Raw genomic sequence first — 19,143 nt, 5'->3', positions numbered from 1 at the left:
GTTAAGAGTATGATTGATGAGATGCTTGTTTCTGGGGTTATTGAACCTGTGGAGGCTTCACCTTGGGTTTCTCCCATTGTCGTTACAAAAAAATCGGATGGCAAACTCCGTTTCTGTGTTGATTTGAGGTCATTGAATGACTGTGTGATTGCGAATACTTTTCCACTTCCTAACATTTCAGAACTGGTCACTACTCTGCATGGTGCTAGGGTGTTTTCTAAGTTGGATCTTAGAAGTGCTTATCACCAAATTAATCTTCACAAGGACTCTAAACACCTGACAGCCTTCATCACACCGTTTGGCACGTTTCAATTTACACGCTTGCCCTTTGGTCTCATTTCGGCTGCCAGTGTGTTTCAGAGGATGGTAACTGATCTTTTTGAAGGTGTGGGCAATACTGTGTTTTTTCAAGATGACATTTTGATTTTTGGCGATTCTGAACAGCAACACAATGTCACTCTCAGGTTGGTTTTGGACAGACTTTTGTCAGCCGGGCTGACGTTGCGTAGGGACAAGTGCAAGTTTTTGACTGAACAGATAGATTATCTGGGATACACCATTAGTGCGAGTGGTGTACGTCCGAAACAGGGCTTATGTCGTGCTATTCACTCTGCTCCTAGGCCTCAGGACAAAGATCAGTTGCGTTCCTTTATGGGACTTATTGAATATTACTGTAAGTTTGTGAAAAAAAATTCGGATAAGACTGTGTCTATGAGGTCACTCCTCAAGAGAGGTGTTAGTTTTGTTTGGTCTTCCCAGTTGCAAGAGTCTTTTGAGGCCATCAAAAGAGAGATTTGTGATGCAAAAGTGCTTACTCCTTTTGACATTAAAAAGACTTCTGTGGTGACCGTGGATGCCAGTGCTACTGGTTTGGGGGCTATGCTATCTCAAGTTTATGATCAATCTGAGTGTACAGTGGCTTTTGCCTCTAGAACCTTAACTGATGCGGAGAAAAATTATTCGGTAATTGAGAGGGAGGCTCTAGCTGCTGCTTGGGCGGTGGAACACTTTAGAACTTATTTGTGGGGTTTGAAGTTTGTGCTGAAAACAGATCATAAGCCTCTCGTAAAAGTTCTCTCTCCTGGGGGCACGGGCAAAGGCTCTGCTAGACTGGCTAGGCTTGCTTCTAAGCTTCAAGAATTTCAGTACTCTGTTCAACATATTCAGGGCTGGAAGAACACTCAAGCCGATTGCCTGTCAAGGTTATCTTTAGATTGGAGGTCAGTTCTTGATCCTTCCACTTCTACCACCTCTAATGATATTGCAGTAGCTTCAGTGGAGGATGCCGTGTTTGTTGGTGAGGGGGTTTTTCAAGCTTGTGATTGGGAGAGAGAGATGGCTGTGGATGCAACGTTGCAGGAGGTTATCAAACTTATTTCGCTTGGCTCCAGAAGGGAGAGTGCGGTGTCGGTTTCGGTGCGTCCTTTTCTCAAGGTTTTGGATGATCTTTCTCTTGTTGGGGACAATCTTATTGCAAAAGGGGAAAGGTTCATACCTCCTTGTGGTCTTAGGAGCAAACTTTTGGCCTTGGCACATGAGGGGCATTTGGGTCAAACTCTCACTCAACGTCGTCTTAAAGACAATTTCTGGTGGCCTGGTATGGATTCTCAAGTTGTGGATTGGGTGGAGAATTGTCCGACATGTAGAGAGGGGGAAAGAGACTCAAGGTTTGTCCTGGTACTTCGCAGGGGCATCTACCCAATCCAGGTTCACCGTGGCACACCATTTGTTTGGATTTTATTGGTCCCATGGGTGAGTTACATGAGAGAGACAGATTTGCCATAGTGGTGGTGGACGTTTTTTCAAAATGGTTAGTTGTAGAATTTACCAACAATATCACTACTGACACCACTATCAGATTCTTAGGAAATTTGTTCAAGGATGAGGGTCTTCCTTCTATAATCATTACTGATAATGGTACTCAACTAATTTCTTCTGATATGCAATCTTTTCTCATGGGATGTGGGATATCTCACCATCGCACATCTTTATACAACCCACAAGGCAATGGGATTTGTGAAAGGGCTAACAGGGTGGTAAAGGGCATCATACAGATGGCTTTTTCTGATGGTTCTATTGTACGGAAAATGGTCAATGAAATGTTGTGGGCATATCGCACTACACCTCTGGCTGATGGTCAGCTGTCTCCTTTTCAAATAATGAGGGGGCGGGTTCCTGGTTCTAAACTGATTCCTGCTTGGATGAAGAAGGTGGTTGCTGGGGAAAAGGATCTTGCTGCACTGCTGCCTACTTCTTCTGTGCGTCCTTTTTGTGTGGGGGATTTAGTCAAGGTGAAAAGGGGCAGGATAATCAAAGGATTGTCAAAGTTTCAGGGTCCTTTTACAGTTAAGAAGGTTTTGGATCACTGTGTCATTCTCAACAATGGGGAATGTTGGAATTTCAGGCGGGTAGCTTTGTATCGAAGAGGCACTTCTTTGGAAGGTCTTGGAGAATCTTCTGGAGTATCTTCTTCTTCTGAAGAAGGTAGCAGTGGGTATCTTTTGGCTTCTCTGCCTTTGGAGTCTCACTCTGCTGGTGCTGCACCTCTGGTGGTTGGGGGTGCTGGGGATGCGTCAACATCTAATCCTATTCCGCTACCTGTGCCTTTGGTCTCTAATCGCACCCCACGTTTTAGAAGGGCTCCAACCTCCTTGCAAGATTTTGTGTGTTGATGTGTTTTTTTTTTTTTTGTTTGTTTTGTTTTTTTGTTTTCTTTAGAAGGGAAGAAGATGTGTAGTACATGCTTAATGTTCTCTTTGCTCATGGAATGTTTATCCTCCTATGTTCTTCCTTGCCTTGTGTGTTCTATGTTCTCTTCCAAGACAGTTGCTGTTGGCTTCTGTCGTGGAGAGTCCGTTCTTGTGTTTGCTCTGACTCATTAAACTACCCTACAAGAAGATACTTATCTATGCCTGCTTATTTACCACACAGAACATATCTAGAAAATAGGCGAAAGATATCAAAATGGGAGGGAGCGATAACGTGAAGGCATGAGAGGGTCTTGGTATGGGAGGCAGAAGAAATGTACTTGGGAGGCAGAAGCTGTCATGATATGAGGGTGAGACTAAGACAGGGGAGAAGAGATTGAGATATTCAGACAGAAGGGATACGAGATCAGAAGACAGAATCGTGACAGAGATCAGGGATTGAATAGAAACAATATGTTATTTATTTAGGACGAGGAGCTCATCGGAGATGGGAGTAGGATATCGGAATGTAAATAGAGCTGCAATGCCCAATTTACAATACAAGACAGAGTACTGTCTTTGAATTAGAACATTTCCCAAGACCGCGATTCCTAATATGAACATTTGTGAGCATGGTACAAGAAAGAATAAAATAGCACAAAATAAAACAAACTTGATACAATTCAGGAAAAGAGCAATAAATCACCTTTTTGAATAAATAGAAGACAGAATGAGAAACATTTTTAAAAAATGGGTTGGAGAAAGATTCACTCTGGACCGGCAGTAGAAAAATGAAAATTAAGGTAAAGAGTCTAGCAAGCAGAGTCAGAGTGGCCAAAGAGAAATGTAAATTTGTCATTATGCTGGTACCTCTGAGAATGCCAGCCACCTGACATGAGCCCCTCCAGCCTCTTACAGGAACCCATCTGCAGGCAAATCTTGGTTCAAAAACTTGCCAGAAAATTACACAAATCCTGGTAGAAGCAAACTGGATGAGTGGAGATCCTCAGTTTTAGGAAGATGCTGAGGGTGTTTCAGATCTTAGGCCTTGAAATAAATGTAACTCACGGTTTACCAGATTTGAGCAGGAGGAGGTACGTCAACAGTCAATGCACTGATATATGGGCGCCTTACAAATATCCTTCAATCAAACTAAACTGAAAGTGGGGTAATCAGTTTTAGGTATACAGTCCATCTGGCTGCTTGTTGGTTGGTTGAATTTCTGCCATCCGTGTGGGCACTGGGGATGTTTCTCCAAAGGCGGGGGGTAACGATTAAGCCTCCAGGACGTGCTGTGGAAGTCTACCACCATTTCCGTGGCAGCCTTTCACAGGTCCTCTGCACTATCTTGCGCGTTAATAATGTTATGAGCACCCCATCATCTATTACTCTTTGGATGATTTTTAGAAACCATTCCGCATGTCACAGGTTCTATTTCACTTTTTACCTCACTCCCTTGTACACCTTCTTCGTACAATCTTAGTGTCAGGCACTTGTGCACATCATAGTTTACTCACCTGGTGGTGGTTCACAATTGGTCTTAGGAATTCTGCTGAAACTGATACTGTCATGTTACATCTCTTGCAGCCTTGAAAAAGCCCTGGTCCAATAAACCAATTGAGGCGAAACACGTGTCGGCTGTTTGTACATTCAAAACCCAAAATACTACAAGAAAATAAGGATATATTCAATAAATATTTTTTATAACAAAAAAGAAGAACATAAGCAAATTGTCTTTCTTCCAAACTTAACATTAGAATCAAACAGAAAAATCTTTGGGAGAACTAAGTAAATGAGGAAACATCGTTCAAATTCCTTGACCAATCAGTAGACATATTGACATCCCTAATCCTATAGATAGGGCGGTATATGAACAGTCATCTTTTGTAAACGTGGGTCCAGATTCTGAAAGGCGTCACGCAACGCAGCACTCAAAGAGGCTGCACTGTGCTGCGTGACAGGGCGGGAGCAGCAGAGCACCATATCTACAGAGATATGGCTCCCTCCTCCCCTCTCCCTCCAGTCAGCGCAGCTTTTAGCTGCCGTGCGACAGGCAAACGCCTTAGCACCATAGCGCTAGGGAGCGTGCCTGAGCCCAGCATAGGTTTTGAACTGGAAGGGTGCCCTTCCTGTACAAAATACTATGGGTAGACACATTTCAAAGCTCTTCCTACTTTTTATGTGTGCCGTCAAGTACAGCACACATGGAAAGTTAGAAAATAAAGTAAAAATGAAAACATTCTTCCTGCTTTCTAGCGATGTTAAGTTTTACGCAAAACCCTGTCTGCCAATGTTAATAGGTAGGGTTTTGCATCAAAAAGCATGGGTGGTTGCAAGGGAACGCCCATGTGCCAACCATGGAAAGCACCTGTGACACACCGTAATGCAAAGTGATGCTTTGCGCTGCCTTGCGTTTCTTTTCCATACAAACCAGTACTTACACCAATTAGCGTTGGTTTCTTAATCCCCAAATAGGTTTAGCGTTGGGTTAGCGTTACAAAGGTAATGCTCACCCCACGCTAAACCTTTGTGAATCTAGGCCCGACCATAAACCACGGTGGACTCAATGACAAAGACGGCGGTACCTGCGTCGGCAGAATGTCCACCAGGGTGGAAACGCCCAACAAAGGGTTCCGACAACCAGAGGTGCAGATAAAACATGTGACTGAAAGCCAGGTCTTTCATTGCCTGCTTCCTCTAAATCCGGGCTCCTGGCTGTTCACAGAAAGTGGACGAAAGCAAGAGCTCGATAACGTAAACACTTACGAAAAACTACGTACATCAAAAGTATCTGCATTTTGTTACAACAAATAAAAAATAAAGGGCCATATTATCAAGAAACGGCGTTAAAATTATCGCCGCTTTAGCGGCAGAAAACTGCCGCTAAGGCGGCGATAATGGGCTTGATAATATGCCCTCGAGAATTCCCATAGAAGCCCAGGTTCTGGTGTGAACATGGGTTTCTATTGGAATTCTCCAGAGCATATTATCAAGCCCATTATCGCCGCTTTAGCAGCAGTTTTCAGGCGCTAGAGCGACGATAATTATAACGCCGTGCTTGATAATATGCCCTAAAGATTTTTTCCCTGCCACTGAAATCGGTTTATACAACCTGAGGAGGTGCTAAAAAGGTCAGGACAAGGATCGATAAAAGGAATCAAGTGTGGACGAGGGCACCTGTTAGATGGAGGTTCAGACAATGGTTTGTGTTAGTGCCACTTTAGAGTTAGAATTAGGATTATGAATAAGGTCAGTAATTGGGTAACTCTGGGATTGAGTGGATTAAAAGCCCTTTTCATTATTTGCTGAAGCTTCTTTGTCAATATTATTTCATTACAAAATTAACCTTTGTAATGACAGATTCGTTTTTCAGTGCTGGGAATTTGTGTTTGATATGGTAATAAATCTTTAACATTAACGTGTTCATACTCCTCACAGACGTCTCTGTGCTAGGTGTCAATCAATCAATCAAACTACATTTGTAAAGCGCTGCACTGTCACCCCTAGGGGTATCTGGGCGCTGTGTCTCCATCGAAGAGTCAGGTCTTGAGACTCTTTCTGAAGTCTGCCAGTGAGGGGGCTGCAACGGAGCTGGAGGGGAAGGTCATTCTAGGTCTTGGCAGCGATGTAGGAGAAGGAGCAGACACCACTGCGGCTGCGACAGATGTTGGATGTGTGTACAAGGGCGAGTGAAGAGGAGCGCGGGTGTCTAGAGGGTTCATGGAAGTTCAGGCGATGGTAGAGGTAGGCCAGTCCTAGGTCATGGAGGGCTTTGTAGATGTGCGTGAGGATCTTGAACTGGCATCTCTTCAGGATGGGGAGCCAGTGGAAGTCTCTCAGGTGGGGGTGATGTGGGTTTGTTTGGGGAGGTTCATGATGAGTCTGGCTGCAGCGTTCTGTATGGCCGGGAGTCTTTTGGGGAAGGCTAGGTGGAGAGGCCAGCATAGAGGGCACTGCCATAGATGAGTTAGCTGGTCACGAGGGCCTGAGTGGTGTTCTTTCTGGTGTTGGTTGGGATGCATCTGAAGATTCTGCGGAGCATGCGAAGTGTGTGGAAGGAGGAGGAGATGACTGCGTTGACTTGTCATTTCGTGGTTAGTTGGCTTTCTAGGATGATGCCGAGGTTGCAAGCATGGTTGGTCGGTGTAGGTGAAGGTCCAAGTTGTGCCGCCAGCTGTGGTCCCATGTGCACATGTGGAGGTGTTCTTCCAGGAGATTAGTATTTCAGTTTTGTCGGAGTTGAGTTGGAGACAGGTGGCCCATTGGCTACGTTGGTCATGGCGTTGCAGAAGTTGGTTTTGGCGCTGGAGGAGTCCTCGGTGAGCGTGAGGATCAGATGAGTGTCATCTGCGTAGAAGATTATGTTGATTCCATGGAATCTGATGACATCTGCTAGAGGGGTCTTGTAGATGTTGAACAGGGTGGGGCTGAGGGATGATCCTTGTGGTACGCTGCATATGATGTCTTTGAGAGCAGAGGTAAAGGGAGGCGGTCGGATGCTCTGTGTGCGTCCTGTCACAATGGTGGTGATCCACTTGAGGGCGTCTTGCTGCATGCCTATGTTGTAGAGTCTGTTGATGAGGGTGCTGTGGGAGACAGTGTTGAACGCAAACCCATTGGAGAGGTCAAGGAGGATCGAGGCCACAGTTTCTCCACAGTCGAGGAGTGTTCTGATGTCATCTGTTGCGGCAATCAGCATGGTCTCATTGCTGTGGTTGGCACGGAAACCTCATTTATGTCTATCTAAAGATTCTGCTGGTACCTCATACTTGTCAGTGATGGGGGTGATGCATGGCAGGTTTCCTGTGTAAGTGAGCAAGAAATGATGCTACTTTTACATGTCATCTGCAATAAAGTGGAGTCCCAATTCTGAGGTCCTCAGAAGATCACAGAAATTGCAAGTAGAGGTGACACACAGATGAGGTATCCAACACCCGTTCTCTGTTTGCAGCAAGGGTTGAGAGTATCAATGCGTGGTCCCTTGATCCGAGGTGTAAATTCAAATTGTAGGAACAAGTCTATATTTGGGGTCTTTTAAGAAGTTTAAATCTAGAGGTGACGTTTGTATTGCGACAGTGAAGCCACATATTCTACAATGTAAGACCCACGGTGGTGCAGTGGTGAGCTCACTGTAGGAAACCATTTGGCTCCAAATATCTCCTTCCCATTTCTGAACACAGACGTCACAGTTTAATAATGTGCACTGTGGGCGGGACATAGCACTTTAAGGACAGCACCTGCACCCACGGGGTGTGAGACATAAGATTTTGGCTGTGATTGCCTGCTGGAGTTTTGCTGCCGATCCCAAGGGGTTGTTGCCATTCTGAAACCATGTACCAGATTTTCTAGATGAACACAATTTGGCATAATCCAGTGGAGGGTTCATTAGTGGGCCATAGACTATAGTACGTGTTTAGCGCTTAGAAGCAGGCGTTCACCTTCAGACAATAGGGAAAAACTAGCGCGATGTCTGTGTCATGTGAGAATAGTTGCCATGTATCTTGCCAGTCTTGTTTTCATTCTGATTGAAAAAGGTGTGAGGGAGAGAATGAGGACCCTGAGTCCACGAGAAGTATCTTCACATGGGTGTTACTTCAATGGTGCTGGTTCCCACCGGCCTCTTGTAGACCACGCGCTGGCCAGAGCCGAGGCCTTGTAGGTCTTGAAGACGCACAGGAAGAGCTGCAGATGCTCAGTGTTTGAGCGGTGAAGTAGATTTCACCATTCTGTACAGGGGAACCTGCATGGCAAGTTAGGTGGTACTACAGGATATGTTGATGGTACTACAGGGTATGTTGATGGTACTACCGGATATGTTGATGGTACTAAAGTGTATGTTGATGTTAGTACAGGATATGATGGTGGTACTACAGAAGATATTGATGGCACTACAGAAGATGATGATGGTACTGCAGGATATGTCAATAGTAACAAATGATATGTTGGTGGTACTGCAAGATATGTTGTTGGTACTGCAGGATATGTTGTTGGTACTGCAGGATATGTTGGTGGTACTACAGGGTATGTTGGTGGTACTACAGGATATGTTGGAGGTACTACAGGATATGTCGATGGTACTGCAGGATATGTTAATGGTACCACAGGATATGTCGATGGTACTGCAGGATATGTTAATGGTACCACAGGATATGTCGATGGTACTGCAGGATATGTCGATGGTACTAGAGGATATGTTGGTGGTACTACAGGGTATGTTGGTGGTACTACAGGATATAAAGTGGTACTACAGGATATAAAGTGGTACTGCAGGATAAGTTGATGGTACTACAGGATATGTTGATGGTACTACAGGGTATGTTGATGTTACTACAAGATATGTTGATGGTATGATAGGGTAAGTTGGTGGTTATGCAGGATATGTTGTTGGTACTACAGACTATGTTGCTGGTACTCCAGGACATGTCGATGGTACCACAGGATATGTTGGTGGTACTACAGAAGATATTGATGGTACTACAGGGTATGTTGGTGGTACTGCAGGATATAAAGTGGTACTACAGGATATAAAGTGGTACTGCAGGATATGTTGATGGTACTGCAGGATAAGTTGACGGTCCTACACGATATGTTGATGGTACGACAGGGTATGTTGATGTTACTACAGAGTATGTTGCTGGTACTCCAGGATATGTCGATGGTACCACGGGATATGTGGGTGGTACTACAGAAGATATTGATGGTACTACAGGGTATGTTGGTGGTACTGCAGGATATGTCGATGGTACTACAGAGCACGTTGATGGCACTCTAGGATATGTTAATGGTACCACAGGATATGTCGATGGTACTGCAGGATATGTCGATGGTACTAGAGTATATGTTGGTGGTACTTCAGGGTATGTTGGTGGTACTACAGGATATACAGTGGTACTACAGGATATAAAGTGGTACTGCAGGATATGTTGATGGTATGACAGGGTATGTTGATGTTACTACAAGATATGTTGATGGTATGATAGGGTATGTTGGTGGTTATGCAGGATATGTTGATGGTACTACAGAGTATGTTGCTGGTACTCCAGGATATGTCGATGGTACCACGGGATATGTTGGTGGTACTACAGAAGATATTGATGGTACTACAGGGTATGTTGGTGGTACTGCAGGATATGTCAATGGTACTACAGAGCACGTTGATGGTACTCTAGGATATGTTGATGGTTCCACAGAATATGCTGATGGCACTACAGGATATGTTGATGGTATTAACGAGTATGATGATGGTACTACAGGGTTTGTTGATGGTATTCCAAGATATGTCATTGGTACTACAGGACATGTTTATGAATCCTAGAAATGTAAATTCAACATCTGGGTGTAAAATGGCAATTTATGCTACAGTATATAAAACATGAGTAGACAGGGGCAGGTCTTGGTATGACCATCTTGTGACAAGAGGAAGAAGATGTTATAATTTAATGAACAAGATCTTGAAACAGGAGACAGACTTCAAAAGATGTTGGCTTGAATGACATGTGCTCATAGCAGCACAGCAAGACCTCTGTGATAGGTTGTGATATCCCAGGGTTCAGGGAGGATGCTTTTGGTGTAAGAGCTTGGAGGATTGGGGGTATATGGGTAGAGCAAGAGATGCTATGAAAACAGGAAACACATCCTGAGGAGGCAGGAGAAAGACAATGTAACCAGATATCACTTGTGGAGAAGCAAAGGAGAGACCCTGGAAAATGGGGGCATAAGGGACTAATGGGGGAGACATTTTAGAATAGGCAGAGAGAGCTTTTGAGATACCTGGAGAAAGATACAGTGTATAGAGAAGGGAACATAAGATGTGAGGTGAGAAGAGAGAAGTAGTCTCGTTAATAAGCATGTGGACCTCCAGCGTTGTCCAGGTGAGTCCCTACAGGTGACATCCATCCTTAGGTTCAAGATCCAGGTCATTGGGGTCACTCGTCTGCTTCCAGGCATGATGAGTAAACCTTCACAGGAGGCTCTTTTCATTGAAAGCCTTCTTTATCACCAGGTTGCGAAGAAGCTGAACTTGAAGCTGAACGAAGTGGACTTCTACGAGGCCTTCATGGATGAACCGGTCACCATCCCGGAGAAACCCTACACGGAGGAGGAGCTGGTGGAGTTTGTGCACGAGCACAAGAGGTGAGGCAGCGGCTGGGACTCTGTGTTACTTTCCATCTAATCAATCAATCAATCAACTTGTATTTCTAGAGCTCGGCTATTCACCCAGAGGGCGTCCACTGACATACGCACACTGCACATTGTAATGCGTTCCTTCGTATTAACACCTCTGCAGAGTCCATGCCTAGGAGAAGCCTGAAACATAACTGCAGTGGTCCCATAGGGTACAAGAATGATTTCTTCACATAACCATTAGTAATTTAGATAGTATTTTTCAATTTGGAATATCAAAAGAACACAAACAAACCAAAATGTCAAAAAATAATTACTTCATAACTGTCAGATACAGTCAGAATATTTATTTTGGTTTCTAAGGCCGTCTAAACGAACAGTGACATATAGTACAGTGAAATAAGTGCTCAGTGACTTTGGTGATGTGAATGCATTATATACAAGTGTGAGTAAAATCTTTACAGATGAACATACTGGATTTACAATTAGGAAAAAAGAAAATTGAGGGAAACGGTCAGAACAAATTAAATCAATGTCTCCGGTAGAAGACACAAAGTGCTCATCAATCTAAACCATGAGACCTGATGTAGCTGAGCCAACGTGTAACGCCGACGTTTCGACCCCGACGACAGCCTAATTCATTGATGTCATGGTGGGTCTTCTTCAAGGCTAAGGGGTAGTAGACAGCCCAAGTTGAGGTATGAATTCCTCAGGGGAATCTCTTCCAATCGAGGCTGGTGGGTGCCTGATGAAAATCAGGGACCCACGTAGTCCTGCAAGTCGTGATTGTATCAATTCAATGGAGTCCTCTATAGTGGTCTCGGGTAACCTCTTCCATTTGAGGCTGATAACAATTAGGGACCGAAGTTGTCCTGAAGCATGTAAATTTGTGAATGGTTGCTGAAGTACTCGTTTTCAGCCACGGGAACAAAGTAAATAATCCCCTTTGGCAGGCGTTCAATTTCTAAAGGAACATTCTCCGGAAGCGGCAGTCTTGAGACTGACGCTTCCGGAGAACGTTCCATTAGAAATTGAACGTGGCTTAAAACGAGTACTTCAGCTACCATTTACAAATGTACACGCTCTCCAGGGTCTGTAGACCTGCAGCTCGCTGTTAGGAGAGGGTCACACCACCCACCCCTGCTGGACCACAAGCAGCAAGAGGGTACACTCCACCCAGAGACCCTGCATTGAGCTGGAGCTGTCCACCTACTCTTGGGGGGCTGTGGAGCTGGAGCCCGCTGTTAGGAGAGGGTCACACCACCCACCCCTGCTGGACCAGCAAGAGGGTACACTCCACCCAGAGACCCTGCATTGAGCTGGAGCTGTCCACCTACTCTTGGGGGGGCTGTGGAGCTGGAGCTCGCTGTTAGGAGAGGGTCACACCACCCACCCCTGCTGGACCACAAGCAGCAAAAGGGTACACTCCACCCAGAGACCCTGCATTGAGCTGGAGCTGTCCACCTGCTCTTGGGGGGGCTGTGGAGGTGGAGCCCGCTGTTAGGAGAGGGTCACACCACCCACCCCTGCTGGACCAGCAAGAGGGTAGACTCCACCCAGAGACTCTGCATTGAGCTGGAGCCCTCCACCTGCTTTCCATGGTCTGTGGACCTGGAGTTCGCTGTTAGGAGAGGGTCACACCACCCACCCCTGCCGGACCAGTGCCTTATCATCACCCCGGATCCACCTGGATCTGCCCCACAGTTCCCCGGGTACCTCCTAAGGCCAAGGGACCATGAGAGCCATCTTTTTGGAGCCGGTGATGTCAGACTTCATCTTCATTCTGAAATGGACGACACCACTAGGCTACAGGACGAGGGTAGAGCTGAGATGGAAGCCTCTAGGATGAGACTGTTCACCCCCTGGGATACCTTCCTTGCTCCAAGCTGACTGTCGATGGTGGCAGAGCTGAGATGGAAGCCTCTAGTGTTGGAGGGTGATGGGGGGCTGGGCATGTTACACAAAGGTTTGCGGTGTTGTGAACCAGTGACCAGGGCAGCGCGCAGCATTCTCAGGGAGCTCTGGGCGCCTGCAGGTTATAGCATCTGCCGCTAAAATGCCTCTGCTGTTCCCATGGTGAGTTTATGAGGATTACAGAAAGGTTTGGGGTGCTGCGTTGCATGAAAGGGAGAGCGGAGACTGTTATATCTACAAACATCTGGCGCTGCAGCCCTCTTCCCTAGCGCTGGCGCGTTTCCCTCACACACCGTTGTGTAAAAGTGTCTGCAGGAGTCTAGCACAGGTTTTGCGCGGGAAGACAAACCTTCCGGAACAATATACTTTGCTTAGATTCTCCCATTGCAGGACAGCTGTTAGAAATGGGATTTCTGGTTGGCTAAGGCTTGCGCCAAAGTCAGGCAGAAACCACCACTCTAGTCAGGGCAAGGAAGTTACACGCCAAAGATAACCCCTGCTCACCCCCTTGGTAGCTTGGCACGAGCAGTCAGGCTTATCCCGGAGGCGATGTGTAAAGCGTTTGCGCGCGCACCCAGCAACAACACCCCAGGCCCACCACAAAGGAAACTCCACACAAGGTATTCTATAAAAATAGCCTTTGTATTATACACAACACATTAGATAAAAACACACACTCTACAATGTGCCAACAGGCACGGGCAGAATTTACAAGGGATTATATGTACAGGGGACAGGGCCACATGGACCACTGTCAGGAATTAGCACTCTTAGAACTTAGCATAGAAAATTACTGTAGCACAACATAACACCTAGCACACAACCAGTAACTACTGGTATCAGGTAAGTACCACCTACGCAACCCTAACCACCTTAGGAAAATATTGCGCAGGGAATCAGGACCTCACTAGCACCACCTGTACTAGGAGAAAACAACCACCTAAGTATCACAATACCTGTAGGGGTCTAAGCACATAAACACATGATGCATAACATTTAGAGGTGTAAAACAAGGCACATGACGCATAAAAACACATTCGGTGGTGCAGGTTAGGAAGAATAGCGCCAAACTCACATAAGCCACAACCTGTGGCAGTCCCTAGGCCAACTGGCCTTGAAGGGGCAAGGACGCCCTATGTCCCAATGTCAGGGGGGGGGGGGGGGCTAAACGTGGCAGCTGCCCACTAAGTGCTGGGCAGCTGTGGGGACTGAGGCCTGGGCACCTCTGGGCCCTTAGAACAATTATGGCCTCCTGAGCCCCTCTGGGCTCTACGACAAGAAATGCCCCCTGAGCCTTGCAGGCTCTAAACCAAGAAATGCCCCCTGAGCCTTCGTGGCTCTGAACAAATATCTGCCCCGTCGTTGGAGCCTTCACAGCTCTTGGGAGTAAATCCGGCCCCCACTCACCGGCTGAAGGGAGGACTCAGAGGCTCCTTGCAACGCGGAGGGGCAGGCACCGACAATGTGCCTCGCGCCCCCTCCACACCAGCTCCGGCCGCACTCCCGTCACTTCTCTCGCGGCGGGGCTGGGGCCTTCACGGCGCTGCTTCCTCCTCTGGGCAGAGTGCCCCGGGGCGCAGGGTAGGCTCCTGCCGGCTCCGGGGCTCTGAGCAGTCGCGATGCTTTGTTGGGAGGCGGGGTAGGCTCCCGCCCTCCTCTTGCAAGTTCCGGTTGTCCCGGAGGCCCGCCCTCGGCCTGCCTGACTCCCGGATCGGCCGAACGGGGCCGCGGCGGTGATTCTCAAGGTAGTTTTAAGTCGCGGGGTGGGCACCCGCGACGTGAGGCAAATAAACGGGGTGGGCACCCGCCACGTGAGTTTACCACCACCAAAAGCGGCACAAAAAGCGGGGTGGGCACCCGCCAACGAGTGGCAATGTCCCTGGCAGGGTGGGCACCTGCCAGGAGGCTTTAAGATCCGCAAAGACGGGGCAAACGCCGGGTGGGCACCGGCTTCCCGAAATAAAGCGCTCCTAGCGCTAAGGGCACATCAGAAGCGCTTCCAGGCGCTTTGGGGACACAAATAAAGCGCTTCCAGCGCTGTAGGATGAAAAGAACCACAAAGTCCAGCAAAGTTCTTCCCTGCATGCAGCAGGGCAGGGGTGGGGGGCAAGGCTGGACCCAGAGCCAGCTCACTGGGCCTCCAGGCAGGGAGGTAGTCCAAGTGGCGGTCCTCTGGTCCAGCGGCAGCAGCAGCCCCCCTCAGGTAAGATCCTGGCAAAAAACAGATTCTGTGGGGACACAGCCCAATTTTTATACACTAAAACCCTTTGTTCTGGGTTCAGGGTGAGGGGGAAAACCAGTCGCAGCTGGTTGGGGAGCACCCTTGATGTGCTCAGCCCCTCTCCCTATTCAGTGGACAGGCCAGAGTCATCAGTCGCACCACAGGGGGCGGAGCCAGCATTGTGTGGGGAAAACCCTGCCCTATTCAGGACCCAGGTGTACTCCTCCCACCCATCTAGCTGCTGATCTCCCCATTCACCACTGGGTGACTCATCCTGACTCTGGGGAATCCCTAGCCCGTTACATGACCTCAACCAGCCAATCACGCGACAAGGCACACATTTTACACTGCACACCGAAGTGCCCACTTCTAGAAGTGGCACTTCCACACTAGGTACATGCACGCCGCACACATCACCGCGCAGCATTCAGTCACACGAGTCCACACATACCAAACTCGGGCCTGCACACCCCACGCATCAGGAACTACTAGGGACACATACATTCCCCATGCATTCCTATGGGAGGACAGGCCTATCTCACCACATGCACTCAGAATGCGCACGCACTTTCCTCTGGGACACAGGGAAAGTGCGCAGAAACCAAATATCACCACACCAAGTCACCAATAAAAAGCAAAAAAATTCAGGGGTGAACCTGCCAGAAGGGCCAAGTCCAACAACAGCACACAGGAAAAGTTCATTCTCCTTCTTTGCACAAATCCTCAGGGAGGAGTCATCTACAAATGTTGGTTCATAGTGCTTTGTGTCAGAAACCGTGGATGCTTGCACTGGAACGCCCATGCGCTATTTATATGGCGCCACCTCGAGGCAAGGTAACACTAGTTTGTAACTTTTAAGCAACTTCCCAGCACTGGAAAGTAAACCCCTACTCAACACTTTGCACCAGTCTGTGTAACGTTTGGTGGTTTTGTACCACTGCAAAGTGTTGATAATTCTGGCCCTTCCTTTGTAATTTGGGATCTGATATTTGCAGGGCAAGTGTTTACTGGGGAGCTGTGCAGGCCTTACTGCACGGGTGTGTACAAGAAACACAGGTGTGTGCAAGGAACACAGCTGTGTGTAAGTAACACAGGTGTGTGTAAGTAACACAGGTGTGTGCAAGAAACACAGGTGTGTGCAAGCAACACAGGTGTGTGCAAGAAACACAGGTGTGTGCAAGAAACACAAGTGTCTGCAAGGAACATAGGTGTGTGCAAGTAACACAATTGTGTGCAAGAAACACAAGTGTGTGCAAGGAACACAGCTGTGTGTAAGGAACACAGGTGTGTGCAAGAAACACAGATGTGCAAGTAACACAAGTGTGTGCAAGAAAAACAGGTGTGTGCAAGAAAAACAGGTGTGTGCAAGAAACACAGGTGTGTGCAAGTAACACAAGTGTGTGCAAGAAACACAGGTGTGTGCAAGGAACATAGGTGTGTGCAAGTAACACAATTGTGTGCAAGAAACACAGCTGTGTGTAAGGAACACAGGTGTGTGCCAAAAACACAGGTGTATGGAAGTAAAAGGTGTGTGCAAGAAACACAGGTGCTTGCAAGAAAAACAGGTGTATGGAAGTAAAAGGTGTGTGCAAGAAATACAGGTGTGTGCAAGTAACACAAGTGTGTGCAAGAAACACCGGTGTGTGCAAGGAACATAGGTGTGTGCAAGTAACACAGGTGTGTGCAAGGAACACAGCTGTGTGTAAGGAAAACAGGTGTATAGAAGTAAAAGGTGTGTGCAAGAAACACAGGTGCTTGCAAGAAACACAGGTGTGTGCAAGTAACACAAGTGTGTGCAAGGAACACAGGTGTGTGCAAGAAACACAGGTGTGTGCAAGTAACACAAGTGTGTGCAAGTAACACAGAAGTGTGCAAGAAACACAGGTGTGTGGAAGTAAAAGGTGTATGCAAGAAACGCATGTGCGTGCAAGAAACACAGGTGTGTACAAGTAACACAAGTGGCTGCGCAAGGAACACAGGTGTGTGCAAGAAACACAGGTGTGTGCAAGCAACACAGGTGTGTGCAAGAAACACAGGTGTGCGCAAGAAACACAGGTGTGCGCAAAGAACACAGGTGTGTGCAAGTAACACAGATGTGTGCAAGTAACACAGATGTGTGCAACAAACACATGTGTGTGGAAGTAAAAGGTGTGTGCAAGAAACACAGGTGCGTGCAAGAAACACAGGTGCGTGCAAGTAACACAAGTGTGTGCAAGGAACACAAGTGTGTGCAAGTGACACAGGTGTGTGCAAGAAACACAGCTGTGTGTAAGGAACACAGGTGTGTACAAGTAACACAAGTGTGTGTGCAAGGAACACAACAGTGTGCAAGAAACACAGTTGTGTGCAAGCAACACAGGTTTGTGCAAGAAACACAGGTGTGTGTAAGGAAAACAGGTGTGTGCAAGTAACACAGGCATGTGTGAGAAACACAGGTGTGTGCAGGAAACACAGGTGTGTGCAAGGAAGACAGGTGTGTGGAAGTAAAAGGTGTCTGCAAGAAACACAGGTGTGTGCAAGGGACACAGGTGTGTGAAAGTAACGCAAGTGTGTGCAAATAACACAAGTGTGTGCAAGAAACGCAGCTGTGTGCAAATAATACAGGGTGTGCAAGAAACACAGGTGTGTGCAAGAAATACAGGTGTGTGCAAGTAACACAAGTGTGTGCAAGTAACACAAGTGTGTACAAGAAACACAGATGTGTGCAAGAAACACAGGTGTGTGCAAGTAATGCATGCCATGCACCCCACGGTGTGATTCACACTCTGCACTCCCAGCGCAGCTGAGGACTGAATGTAGCACCCCCTCATGTTTCAGTGCTGTGACTCCAGACTGCCCCCAGCTCCTGCCTGTCAGTAAAAGGTCGTCAGCCTCTCTGAGGTGTTTCTCATTGGCCACGCCCTCCTCTGCTTCTGTGTTTCAGATCCACGCTGCGCAAGTTACGCCCAGAGGACATGTTCGAGACCTGGGTAAGGCACCCCCTGCAGCTGTGCATGTGTAATACTTCATGTGTGGGTGCAGCAGAGCGTGTGTCTGATATGGCACAGACACAGCCCCATGGCCATCAGGGAGGAGGAGGAGGGGGAGAGGGAGAGGGAGAGGGAGGGAGTGTGGTGTGTGTGTGTGTGTGCGTGCGACTATGTGTGCCCCTACGTGTGTCTCTTAACATGACACTGCAGTAAAGTGGCTTAACGCTGCCTTGTACATAAGACCCCCTATCACACTATGTTAGCGTGAAAGGGGCGTGCAGTGGGTGTTGCGGTGGGCGTTACACCGCAACACCCATTGATTTTTATGCTCCCCCTAAGTACAAGAGCAGCGTACATAAGAGGCAGCACCAAAATTAAAACCAGGAAAAACCTGGTATTAACTTGGCGAAACGAGGAAAAATGCATTTCTCCTCATTTTTGCTTTTTCCATGTGTGCTGCCTTGTGTAGCACACATGGAAAAAGCAAAATGCCATGGATTGTTTATGTGCAGGAAGGTGCCCCTTCCTGTACATAAACAATCCTTTAAAAAATGCCATTTTGTGACTTTCATGTGTGCTGCATGAAGAAACACACATGACAGTGACAGAATGGCATTTTAGGATTGTTCATGTGCAGTAAGGGACACCTTCCTACACATAAAGACTCCTCCCCTGCACGCAGACACCCTAAACGCGCCATCGCAGGGGGAAACGCATTCTTGTACATATGGTGCAGCCTTGCGTTTCAGAAGTGGCGGAGAGAGGCATTAAGCCAGGAAGGCTAACGCCTCTCTGCCACTTCCTTGTACATATCCCTCTGTGTGTGAGGCGAGGATGTTACTATGGGTATAGTAAAACTACTGAATGTGCGTAAGAGAGCAGGTGTGTATGTGTGTGTTTACACCTTTTGTGTGTGTATTACGGCCGCCCTGCTTCTGTTAGTAGAGGTATGAATTTTTGTGCAAGGGACTAGAAGTGTTCATGTGAGATCTACAAGATGAGTGTATAGGACGCGTCCCATATGCTTGTGTGCAAGGGACATGAGATGTGATGGCGGCCCAGTGGGGGCGGAGAAGTGCCGGTGTCCTTTCTTCCATATAGATACAAGCCCGCTAGCCATTCCTTTCTTCCAGAAACTAGCCCGCTAGTCCTACCTTTCTTCCAGATACTAGCCCGCTAGCAGTTCCTTTCTTCCAGAAACTAGACCTCTAGCCCTACCTTTCATCCA

At 47.4% G+C, this 19,143-nt stretch overlaps 1 protein-coding gene across 1 annotated transcript in view; it reads left to right on the top strand.

Moving 5' to 3' along the window:
• CASQ2 (calsequestrin 2) overlaps positions 1–19,143 on the top strand; it is a 301,670-nt gene that overhangs the window by 231,439 nt on the left and 51,088 nt on the right. Inside the window, exons 6-7 of the mRNA XM_085620733.1 lie at positions 10,690–10,820; positions 17,870–17,915. Coding sequence (XP_085476859.1) covers positions 10,690–10,820; positions 17,870–17,915 — 177 coding nt within the window. The remainder of the gene's footprint in view (positions 1–10,689; positions 10,821–17,869; positions 17,916–19,143) is intronic.

Source organism: Triturus cristatus, chromosome 8 (genome assembly GCF_964204655.1).
Source record: "Triturus cristatus chromosome 8, aTriCri1.1, whole genome shotgun sequence".
Lineage (NCBI taxonomy): Eukaryota > Metazoa > Chordata > Amphibia > Caudata > Salamandridae > Triturus > Triturus cristatus.
Note: the sequence above shows the minus strand (reverse complement) of the source record. Positions and strands in the feature narration are given on the sequence as shown.